The 13,012-nt window shown below is 47.0% G+C and overlaps 1 protein-coding gene across 2 annotated transcripts in view; it reads right to left on the minus strand.

Moving 5' to 3' along the window:
* Window positions 1-13,012, minus strand: part of gli2a (GLI family zinc finger 2a) — a 78,633-nt gene that overhangs the window by 30,672 nt on the left and 34,949 nt on the right. For both annotated transcript variants that reach the window (XM_060039579.1, XM_060039580.1), the window contains exon 3: window positions 4,839-4,944. In XM_060039579.1, the coding sequence (XP_059895562.1) occupies window positions 4,839-4,944 (106 nt within the window). The remainder of the gene's footprint in view (window positions 1-4,838; window positions 4,945-13,012) is intronic.

A 13,012-nucleotide genomic window follows, 5' to 3' on the forward strand; every position in this document is an offset into this window, starting at 1 on the left:
GTGGGTTAAGGAGGAGCAAAGGGGGATGTTAGTTGAGCACATTGTCATTGACTAACACCAATTGAGAGCAACAATATCTCATATCAAGTCAATTTACATTAAATGACGCACAGTGCACTAAGCGTTGAGGGATCCTAGGGATACGCAGCCCCTGTCTGTCTTAAGACCCCCCGCTGAAACCCCTTGTTCTGCAGCCTGTTCTGGCAGCCTGTACAGCTCCGACGTCTGCCAACAGGTTAGGATTCGCCTCTCCGGCATTTTCTCCATTGGTTCGGAGTTGGATGAGTTATGACTTGACACATTACCGTCTGTACTCCTGGGTAGCCAAAGAAATTGGAGATAAATCATCTTGCCAAGCTACCGGGGACATGGTAAGATCCTGCATCAGACAGTCTTTTTGTGTGTTATGATCAAGATGAAGAGGATTCAAGCAACGTGTTGGTATATACTATGGGACAATGGCCCAGTAATTGGGTTTTAGTTGATAAAAATAAGGGTGTAATGTTTTTTTATCCCATTCTGTCACATTCCATAGTGAACTTCCTGAAGGGGAAGAAAATCGACCTTGCGTTAAAAACGTAAAATTTGCTTTGCTATTGATATGCAGCATAGCTAAGTTTGGATTGATGGGCCCCCTTGTCCTTTAAAGAGTGCATTCCTGGCACTAACTCAAGGGATACACACAGATCCACCCATTCTCCATGAGGACACACCCCGTCTAAAGCCAAACACACTGTCAGGACAAGATCATCAAGTTGCCCGTCAACCAACCAACCAATAAGAATGCCTCATTCTCTGGACCTGCGTGCCAGCAGTACACTCCCCCTATGTCCCGTTATGTCCAATAATTCTCCATCTCCATGTGGGTAAGCCAAACCAAAATAAGAAACACACATCAACCTAATTGGCCAGCTTTGTAATCCATTCAGTGAAACATTCCGGTTTGGGGCTCAACAGGCCTACTCTTTCGGGGTGGGGTAGGCCTCAAGTCTACCACACAAAATCCTTGGGCAAAACTCAGCGTTTCAGCACTACAATCTCCCCCCCTCATCCACCTTCTAGCCTGACAACAGGCTGTGGAAAGAGTGGGAGAATCTGTTTAGCTCGGCCGATGCCTCTGGGTTGAGGTTCTGGGAATGGAAGGTCAGGGGTTTGGAGGCTAATTACCCTGTCCAGCAGGCTGACATGGTGGCTGGCTTGTGGTTCCTCTCACAAAGTCTGTCTGGGCCCCACAACGCATGGCAAAATGTTGCATCCGGACTCTTGTAAGAAACTATGAGAGGTTCTTGATAATGTGCATATTTATTTATAGTTCATGGTACGTCCACAAAGGCGTTTCCGAAATATTGCCAACCGGCTGACCACATAATGTAACTGACCAGCTGCCTGTGTAATCTGGGGTTTGAGCTCCGCCACTGCGTCCTTGCACAAAATAAGTGTATCCAGTGGAAGTAAAGACGATCTGACCCACTGGCTGTGTTGCTGCCGTTGTTTTGAGATGTGTCACAGCCACAAGAATTTCATAAGAACAGGATGCCGCAAATGACTGAGCCTTGGACTCAATCGTTAGGGGGTGATGGTGGTTCACAGTTTGTCTCTCTGCTCCTGGAGAGAGAGGTTGAGTTGAACAGTGAGCTCTTTGGCGAGGAGCCATATCTACAATGTCCTACTCCATAAATGGCTAGGTGTTTTGACGGCTACCGTATGAGCCTAGATATGCTCCATAGAAACAGCGATTTGAGAAAAATCCAGATATGTAGCTCTGTGTGTGTGTGTGTGTGTGTGTGTGTGTGTTTGTGTGTGTGTGTGTGTGTGTGTGTGTGTGTGTGTGTGTGTGTGTGTGTGTGTGTGTGTGTGTGTGTGTGTGTGTGTGTGTGCGTGCGTGTGTAAGTGTTTGGCTGCGTGTGTAAGTGTTTGTGTGTGTTTGTGTCTGTGTGTGTTTGTGTGTTTGTATGTGTCTTTGTGTGTGTGTGTGTGTGTGTGTGTGTGTGTGTGTGTGTGTGTGTGTGTGTGTGTGTGTGTGTGTGTGTGTGTATGTATGTGTGTGTGAGTGTGTGGGTGGGGGGGGGGGGGGTGTAACAAGGTTGTAATTAGGTGAAATAGGCAAAGGAAAGGCCGGGGAATGGGACGAGGTGTTGATGAATTAGGGGAGTTCTGTGTCAGAGCCGCATCACATTAATCAGGACAGACGGAGGCTTGTGAATGCGATGCTGTCTTGGTCTGCCGTCCTCTCGAATAGCCTCATGTGTTTGATAAATAGCTCGGCCCCTGTCGTGTATCACTGGATCTTCCTGAATTTAAATGCAACAACCCCATTCTCGCAAAGCTACTATTGATCTTGTTCTTCCAAGTGTCCCTGTTTCTGTATATTCTAGATAAGCTGGGCCAGCGATGCAAAGGAGTGAAAACTTTAATGGTGAGCATGGAAAGACTTTTTCCATGTCAGAAGAATTTGGTATAATTATCTTAATATTATGTATAAAATGAATTTATATTTCATTTGTTAAAATAAAGCAGTTAACAAATTCCGGCCATTGTTTGACACGGACATCTTTTAGAAAACAAGCAATTAAAAACTATAATCTTTAAGATTTACTCTTCATGGTAAAATGGCCGTCCACTAGGGTGGACGGCCATCCCCGCGAGGGTGTGTCTTAGAAGGAAGAGGTTTCTTGGCTGAACTGCCCAGCACTCTGGACAATGCCAGGGCCGGAGTGAGCTCTCCAAGTCCCAAAAGCATGAAATGTTAGGAGGGGGGATAGGAACGGAAATGTTAACATTCTGGTATATCGGTGCTAATGCGCCATGCCTCGTCTTTCTCCCTATCTCCCCCCCCGCCCCTGCACACAAACACACACAACCACACACACACCCCCACACACACACACACACACACACACACACACACACACACACACACACACACACACACACACACACACACACACACACACACACACACACACACACACACACACACACACACACACAGACATCCCTGCAATTTATTTTCTCTCTTTCTCGCTGTCTCTGTGTATCATGTCTGGCTTTGAAGTATGTGAACTTGGCTCTGGTCCTGTAGCTTACAAAGAAAGGCTCTCTGGCACCAACAGTGAGGGAGGAGCGTCACATTTTCTGGGGGGGAATAAAAGCAACGTAGGGGCCACAACTCATCCCCAGCACAATCCTCTCCTGGCGCTCCACTCACAGATGCCTGCGCTTCCACGCATGAACGCACACAAGGACTGACATGTTCGTTTTAATACTATATTTCAGAATATCACGACTTCGTCTTAATAAGGCGTTTGACTAGTTTTTGTCGTCTTCACAGGATTCTTGAAGTCCACGATGTCACAAAGTTAATATATGAATATGAACACGCTTATCTGAAAGTAATCATTACAATTCTTCTTAAGGTGCGGCCACACCAGACGCGTATCTCGCGTACTTCGCGTATGAAATCGCCATTTTTTCCATAGGGAACCATTGGTTTACGCGCGTATTACGCGTATTACGCGTAATACCCGTATAAGCAACATTTTACACGCGTATTGCGCGTATGAGGCGCGTATATCGCGTACATTTCAAGAGTTCAATTTTTTTTACTTTTTACGCTCATACGCATGACGATTAGCCGTGTTGCCCAATCAGCGTTGAGCTTGACCCGACGTCACTGGCAGAGAGTAGTGAGCTTGGACAGAAGCATACGGCTGACATCTTTCTTTATTCTGTGTGGAAATAGTAACATAGTTACGCCATTAAATGCTTTTATGGAAACATTTCTAGCGAGAAATGTGCATTTTACTTTCATAATGTTCGCTCGGTGAATGTGAAGGATGTTTGGTTTGATAGTTATGACGAAGAGGGAACGCTCCGTTCACTTGCATGGACAGAGTCTCTGGTTACTAAGCAACCTCAACGTCTTGGCGGACTATTTCTCTGCTGAACACTACAGACACTACACGAACAGAAATGGAGGTGGATCAAAATATCATCGTCGCCGTGTGCGGCCGTCCTGTCCTGTACAACACCACGATGGTGTCGTACAGGGACAGGAACAAAACAGAGAGGGCGTGGGTCGACGTGGCAGAGGATATTGGTGTTCCTGGTAAGATCAGTGAATAATGAGTGTGTGTATTTTGTTTGGCTTCAGCTATCGGTTGTGTTCTACTATGAAAAAAGTTAGCGCCGGTTAGCGGTAGCACCAGTTAGCAGTAATATTAAGTGATACTACTACAACAGACTGTCCCGCTTGTCAGGTTACACAACTTAATATGTATATATGTTCTTGTCAGTGGACGTATGTCGCAGGAGGTGGAAGTCACTCAGGGACAGGTACATGAGACACAAAAAGAGTGAAAAGGAGGGAAAAAAGAGCGGGTCAGTGGCAGGGAGAGTGGACACGTGGAAATTTGCTAGGGTCCTGTCCTTCCTCGACCCCTTTGTCACCCCGAGGGAGACCAGCAGCAATTTACCTCTGGGGGCAGAGGAGGTTGAGGGGCGTTCACAGGGGCGCGTATAGCGCGTATTGCGCGTATGCGACCATTTTTGACACAAAATGGTCAAGCAACATTTTACACGCGTATCTCGCGTAAAAAGTACGCGAGATACGCGTCTGGTGTGGCCGCACCTTAATATGTATACGTTTTGTTCATGCAAATGGAAAAAAATAAAGGATCTTCTAAGTTACAGTTTGGGTTGAATGTGTGAAAGTATGATAAGGATCTTACAATGATAAAGTATACGATTATGTTATCGTTATGTTAAATATATAATGTATTAGTAAGTGTTAAATACATGAGGTATAGGATTGGTTGGGATCGGGTGAGGAGGCTTACCCGTGTAGGGCGTGGAGGGGATGTGGCTCATAATGGTACCTCCCCTCATGGTGGCGCACGTCGATCGGGATGGGCGTGTGAAACGTGGGGAAGAGCGGGTGACCACCTGAGAGACAGAGAGAGACAGAGAAAAACCTCAAACCAAACTCCTTAATTACGATATCATAAAGGTTCCGCACACACATGGGAGACAGTTATAACATCAGAAAGACGATGACATGCGACACGCTCCCGATATCTGGCTGAACGGTAGTTTTCCGTTAACGTTGGCACTACCACACAGGAAACGCAGGCACTGAATAAGTTATGCAGCTTGTTCAGAGACATTCTAGATCTCAGAGATGAGAGGGTTCACACTGGGCCCCCGACAAAGACCTGCAGAGCGGACGTCTTTGAACCGCAGGGGGGTGGAGGGAGAGAGAGAGAGAGAGAGAGAGAGAGAGAGAGAGAGAGAGAGAGAGAGAGAGAGAGAGAGAGAGAGAGAGAGAGAGAGAGAGAGAGAGAGAGAGAGAGAGAGAGAGGGAGAGAGGGAGAGAGTAAGGAGTGAAACAGAAGAAGAGGAGAGGGAATACAGTGTGTGAAACAACCATGGGAAGATGAATCGAGACGAGATGAAGGCTCTTGATTTGAACTGGCAGCAACACAAAAGTTGAAAAACCCATGAAGTATTCCCCCCCCACCCCAAACACACACACACACACACACACACACACACACACACACACACACACACACACACACACACACACACACACACACACACACACACACACACACACACACACACACAAACAAAACAAAATACACCATTATTCTAAAACAGACTCTCTGTGCTACGTTGTCCACCGTGTGGTAAACAATGGTTTAAACCATTGATGGGAAATGTAAGTCACCCTGCCGGTGCCTTCCTCTAACTGATACACTGTGTGCCAACAGCTCAGCAGGAGATGCAAATGCAGTGTTTTATAGTTCCCATAATCCGGTCCTAATTGGAACCCGCCAGACACTCAGTGGTTTATGTCCTGAGAAATGCGTTTCCATTAATGGCACACACACTATCTAATAAGGCAAACCCATGTTTTTTTTACACAACAATGACTGAGCTCTTTAAAAAAAAATTATCCAACTGAGAAAGAATGCACAAATGGACTGTTTCCTGTCATTAAGGGTCTCATACCTTGGGGCAAAGTCTTGTTACAGGAACACCGAACACATCATTATTAATCACTGTTATTACCGTGGCAGATTTGTGAATGTTTCTGGTCTTAAAGGTTTGTATTGAGCTTCATCGTATGTTTGATGCCTAGCAGCCCTCGGCAACAAACAGTCCCCCAGTTCAAAGGATGATGCAAGGAAACCGAAGAAAGAGAAAGATAAATAAGTGAAGAAAGAGAAAAGAGGGAAAGAAGGAAAGAAAGGCCATTCTTTCCTGAGTCTGCAAATCCAAGGGTAAACTCCCTTTTTTGAAAGCCTTATTTGGACAGTGGAAATGGATGCCATTAAATTAAAACCCATGAATAGAAACATCATATCCTTATTACAAAGTAAAAAAAACAGTGTTCTTTAATAAAATAATATCAACCCATATGGTTGTTTTAGTAAAAAGAACAAAACCTCAACCTCACCCCAGTGTATGAGCATTCCCTTTCTAGTCCCCGGATTCCAGACGGTGAAAACAAGGTGTAACAGGACTCTGGGAGCCCGCGGGTGTGTTGTTTCAGTGAAGGGTTTGCCAGACACAAAGACCCACATTACCGCTGCCTAACCCTGATTGAGGCTATTGTTCCGATGATTGCCTGCGCTGTGTACTGTCTTGTTCTCCCCGGCTACTTCTGAAAAGACGAGGGACACCTCAACAGTGGATGGACAGAATATGAAGTCATTTACAAGAAGGGTTTATGGATTTAGAAATTACTAAATTAAATTATTATGTGAAATCACCCAACTCCAGTGAAACAGCTTGACCGTACAATCAAAAGTAGACCGACAACTGGCTGTACAAATGACCCACAATGCCAGTGAGTATCATTGAAAACTTCCTATAGAGGCCCCCATCATCTCTTTCTCTCTCTCTCTCTCTCTCTCTCTCTCTCTCTCTCTCTCTCTCTCTCTCTCTCTCTCTCTCTCTCTCTCTCTCTCTCTCTCTCTCTCTCTCTCTCTCTCTCTCTCTCTCTCTCTCTCTCTCTCTCTCTCTCTCTCTCAGTCTTGTCTCTTCTCATCTGCAGGCATCTCGATATTCTGTGCGGGATGTGTTTATTTCAACATCCCGGTCACTGGATCTGAGCCAACAATCTCCCCCTCATCCCCTCACGATCTTTGTCTGAAGACAGCAGATCTCTTCAGAGTCGACTTGCCAGAAGAGGTTGCCCAGTAAATGAGAGTGAGAGGCAGACACATGGGCAGTGGCGGGAGCAAAGGGGACGCCAAGACACAGCTTTGTTTCCCCAAGTAGCGAGCTGAAGTTCCCAGCTTTGTGTGGTGAGGGGTTCCCTCCTGCTGGCACCTCTGAGGGGGGGGGGGGGGAATTTATACAGTGTGGGTAAAGAGGAGCAAAGGGGGGAGTGGATGGGGGGGGTCAAGGAGGACTTGGTCCCAGAGGCAGGGCTCGGTGTGAGGGGTTTGCCACAAAGAGACAGCGGGCTTGGGTCAGAAGTTGTTCAGTGAGAGGAATGTTGAAGCACTTTTTTCAAAAAGAAAAAAGTAGAAGTAAATTACGGTGTTGGAACAGCGATAAATACAACTGAGCGGGAACTGTTTCGATGTCCCATGAGAGACCGCTTATAGAATTTGTTACTAAAACAGTCACAATCCTTCCGCACACACACACACACACATGCTCTCACTCACACACACACAAACACACACACACACACACACACACACACACTCACACACACCCGTTCCAGATAACGAGCTGTCTTAAGCCTGGGCCCCAGAAGGAGGGCGACCCCACCCTAGAAGCGGTGCTAGTGAGCGTGCAGCAGCTCAGGGTTGTCCATCACCCCGACAGCAGCATTGTTTCCTGGGCTACGGGGAGAGCCCCCAACAGGTACATGCACGTGACAATCCTCACACCATCTACCTCACTTGCTGTTTGTCTTTTTTTAAATTTGTTGGATGTCGTGGGATGTGGGGAGAACCAAGGCCTTGTTATGACCTGCCCAGAGCGACCTGGTGTCAGAATACCTCCTGTGGTTCAGCGGAGGTACACTGTCTTCGCAGAACACTATATACTACTTCAAAAGTGAGTAAAACTGAGTTTACTAAGACGTATACCGGCGCAAGGGTAGGATTGTTATAACTTAAAACTTTTGTTATAAACTAGAAACTAGTCTCGAGACTAGTCTGGGCCGCAATGTGGGCATATGACTCATGTATGAGGATTAGTCACATGACTTCATGACGAGATGTTCCTACTCAGGCAAGCCTTAGAGTGAACTCCCCCTCTCAAACAACGTCCTACGACTGCTACCACGTTGAGTTTCAGCCTAATGGGAAGATTGTGTGGAAATATGCTGGCTCCCACTGTTCCCAGATCTCTGGATCATAACATGTTTGCTTTAACACCCCCACCCCCACCTCCCGGCCCCTATAACAAGCTCTCAGATGGGCCAAACATCCTGCCAACAGGCGGGAGAGGAGCCGCATCTCCTTGTCTTTGTTTAGGTCTTAAATCCCTGGTTTGATCTCCTCCTAAAGACAAAGCCAGGTGTTTGGTGTTAAAAAAAGGTCTTCCACCGAGGGAAAAGCTGCAAGGGTGTAGGGTGGTGAGGAGTGGGCTCTTTGTGCCCAGGCAAGGCCCCTGATCAGGGGGCCTGCGCTGAAGTGTCGTGTTGAGGGGTCTCTTCTCTTGGAAGCACTCAGCGACAATAATAAGGTCCTCCGAGGCTGGAGTTCTGTGTTCGCTTTGGGATAAAAGATTCTAGAAAGAGCCAGGAGGGTGGGGGGGTGGGGTTAGGATCCGGGTGCGGGCGAAGGCCGATTAAGACAGGAAATTCCAGGAGAAAACTTGGCATTGGTCCTAACTACATAGCACTATGCCAACGGCTAAATACAAACACAAACACACGCGCTCACAAACACACACAAGCTGCCTCCGTGTCGCCTTGCTTTGCATTCTGGGTAGACGTGTAGGCGAGAAGTGGCATGGTTGGAGTGTGCCCGGTGACACCTGGGTTGGTTCAATTTCAAAGTTCAAAAAGATCCCCTTGGAGGCCTTTCCGAAAACACGTACACTGTAGCGTTCGGTGAACACGAGGGGCAGAGAGAGGTTCATAAAAACGAGTGTATTTAGCCTAATCCTGAACTGAAGCGCTGCACACACAACATGAAACCTTCAGGTTTTGCCAGCAAAGAGTTGCTTCCTCTCCGGGGCCGTGCATCGTTGAGCCATGGCGACAGAGGGATTAGGGGCTCAGCGCGGAGCACGGAACCACCACTAACTATGAAAAGAGGTACAACAGTGCATTTTATCATTGAATTGCCCCGGAGGGAGGGTTAAATTATCCTTTTACTTTTTTTAAATTAATCGATGGAGAAGCTTTTCAGGCCAAAAGGTAAGTAGATCGGGCCAGTGCCCTGCCTACCGACCCACATGACTGGTTGGGCAAAAAATTAATTAGTCCTTGTTAACTCCTGGGAAGTGTGTTTATGTTGCTGTAAAGTGCACATATCGAACTCCCCATGAGAGACATATTAAGGCAGGAACGGCCTTTACTTCAGTCCTGTAGCATTTTTATAGTGCATTAGGAATCCAGATGTTTAGAATTCCAAATGGAACACTCTGCATTGTACCTTGGATGTTTGTGTGTCGTGTGTGAGCATCCAGTTTTACCCTAGAGACTGTCTTTGTTTATGTTTCTGCACGGACATTTCTTCGCTGGAAGTGCTTTGTGTGTCCGAGTCCATGCGTGTTCATTAAACAGCTCATGGGTGCAGCCGTTTAGCAAGAGTGCGGCGGTAAGTGGTGCTAATATGTAAACGTACGGCGTGACTGTGATGCTTCAACGCATCCTGTCCGGTGTCCAATCGAAATAATCTCACAGTTTGATGCTCTGGCTCCTACCATGGGCTGGGAATGTGTTTACATCACGTTGCCATGGCTACCTGTATCCAGATGTGTTGTATCATATAACTGGGGTTTAGCTACAGTAAAAAGCAAGCGCTGGCCCCTGGATATCTTCCTCCTGCTGTGCTGTCTGGTGTTTACCGGCCCCAGCTGGCTCCGGCCTTTCCTCCGATTCATCTCTGTCAGACCTACATGCTCACCTCGGCCAATCAGCTCTCAGGACCAGGCATGACCCTAACCTACCACCAGTGTGTGATCCATCACCCAGGCACAGTGGACGCTGGCCAGCCTCCCTAATTGTTCTGAAGTCATGGCGCTAACCAGGTATCACTTGCAATGAGGGGTCGTTATTTACCTCCATCCACCATGAAATGGCCATTTGGAAATGCTTGGGTTAAGAGATATCAGGAAAAAATTCCAAATATGCCCCATTACCCCCTCGACATAGTAGATTACAACCCATCAGAACATTTCCCACCAAATCTCAGCTATGAGATTTTCCCAGAAATTGGAGCGTTGTGATATCATCTCTGGAGCCCGCCGTCATCACGGCAGCATATCATTGCCCAGGGATCAGCATGCCTCACTGGGCTGGGACAGGGTCGTTGTTGGGATCAGATCATTGTTTGGGGCTGTGAGGACATGAGGAGAAGGCATTGGGGAGGTAGTTTAAACCCCAGCATGTGAACTTCAATGCTCCAATGTGATGTTAGCATGCAGCTAGCGTGCGCTAGTGCAGCACTGGAGGCAGCAGGGCAATGGCCTCTCGGCAGAAACTGATGGTGTGTCGGAATAATCAGCTACCTGTACAGACTGCTGATTTATTACTTGGCTGCCGCTCTGCCCGGCCAGGAGCACAGGTGTAGCTCTGATTAGCTAATTGCTGAACACAGCCACTTATCGCCATGACAACTGGCAAGGATGAGATGGGAGAGGTTTGTTCGCTTGGAGGAGGGGCTCTATCTGAAATCCAAGCCAAACACTATGTGTCTATTGTGGTCGCCCATTGTGTGTATAGTGTGTAATGTTAGTAACTTGACCGTTTCAGGTAGGTTGCAATGGGCCCTTTGACACTTGCATTAACATTTAGGGGATTTTGCTGATGCTTTTATCAAAAGCGACTTACAACCATTGTTTCAAACATTCACACACCGACGGCAGAGTCAACCACGCAGGGTGGCAGCCAGCTCGTCGGGAGTAGTCAGAGTGAGGAATCTTGCTCAGGACACCTCAACACTCTACCTCTAACTAACAACCTTCCAGCTACCAGTCAACCCCGCTCTACCTCCTGAGATACTGCCGCCCCCGCTTGCATATTATTTTCTCCTAACATGGTGTTTGGTTTAAAACAATGATGTCCTTTCAGCTCCTCGTTCAAAAAGAGCGCTATTGTTTAATCAATTAGGGCCAAGCATCAAGGCTAGCATCAAGAGCTTCGTTGTTGTACAGGTCCAGGAATAATCATACGTCTTCAATCCCTGCAGCCGCAGCTGTTGGAAACACAGGCTGTTCTTCCACAGTGTGTCCGGTGTTTCCAATGACGACATTCTCTGCTCAAACTCCAGACTCCTGCACACACACGTATGCACTCACACACACACACACACACGCACGCACGCACGCACGCACGCACGCACGCACGCACGCACGCACGCACGCACGCACACACACACACACACACACACACACACACACACACACACACACACACACACAAACACACAGCCACACACCATCCTGTCCCCTGACTTGTAAAATAGGCAATGTCGTTTTCTTAAGGAAAGAAGAAGTGACACAGAGGAAGTCTCCAAACAGGCCATTAATGTGGGAGGGGAAGGGCCATGCGCACATGTCAACGTATGTCTTTGCTGGAGGTCAACCCAAGGTGAGACAGTCCCCCAGGGAGAGCCTCTACTCTCAGCAAGCCTTGGAGTTCATCCTGCATGAAGCTGGCCTGGTCTCCATCAGGCTTGTCTTGCTGAGTTTGTTAAGGTATGTCAGTGTTCAAACTGAGTCATATCTTAAGATTTCCTGTTGGGCCATTAGTTCATCATATAGGCCAGACATCGTTACATACATTGTAGCTTTGAGGATTAGGTGTATCAAAATGTGTGATTACATATTGATAACCATTAATTCCATGCTTAGATTTGGATAACACTAAAGCTTTAATAGTATAGTTTGATCCAGTCTTTTTTTAAATGTCTACCACCTACTTATACAGGATTGTCTGGACAGCTAGAGCTTGAAGTAGACAAGAGGGCTGACGTACCTCTTCCGAGCTTCAAACCAAGACCCAGATCTCTCCTGTACACACTCCTTATTTAATATCCGTCGCCTTAATCTATGCTTGCCATTTCACACTTGGAAGGATAAAGCTGGTGCTGTTGTAAGAATCTCTAAGAAAGTAACAAAAAACTACATTGCCGAAACTGAAGCCTCAATTTGACCAGCCATCATGGCAGCCCCGTTGCGGCACTTTGTAACGCTGGCCAGACGCACTGTGGGTCACATCTCCTTGATAAGACTAAGCATCAGACACATTCGAGGGGACTGCGGCTCTTTCACTTTGATACTGTGTGTGGGAACGGGTTGCTTGTAGAACATACCTTACCTTAGGGGTTTGGTTTAGAAGCTGTAACGAGTAACAGCTGTAAGACACATTGCTGAAACCATGACCTCTGCTCATGGTTTCAGCCCCCCTGCCCCCCTCCACCACACCCCCCCAAACGACCACCACCTTAAACCCTTCAGGGGAATACCACCCTTAAAGTTCAGCCCCTTATTTCTCCATGTACACATTTTCACTCTGATTGTAAGTGACTGCTATATTTTCCTCACCGTAAAACCTGTCCTACATGGTGACGCTGTATGAGATGTCCCATGTGGCTGTTCATGGTACTGCATGGTGATTCTGACCGTATATATAGAGAGAAAACCTTATTTGATATTCAAGATGGGTATTACTGAGCAGGCCTTGGTATGCCTGCTGACGTCTTTCCCTCTTGCTGATGACCATGTGCAGCTTTGGTTTTAGATAGTTCAGTACTCTGTTCAAAACTCAAAGAAGACCACAGGCTCCAGTGGATTGATTTACACACAGCTA

Source organism: Gadus macrocephalus, chromosome 20 (genome assembly GCF_031168955.1).
Source record: "Gadus macrocephalus chromosome 20, ASM3116895v1".
Taxonomy (NCBI): Eukaryota; Metazoa; Chordata; class Actinopteri; order Gadiformes; family Gadidae; genus Gadus; species Gadus macrocephalus.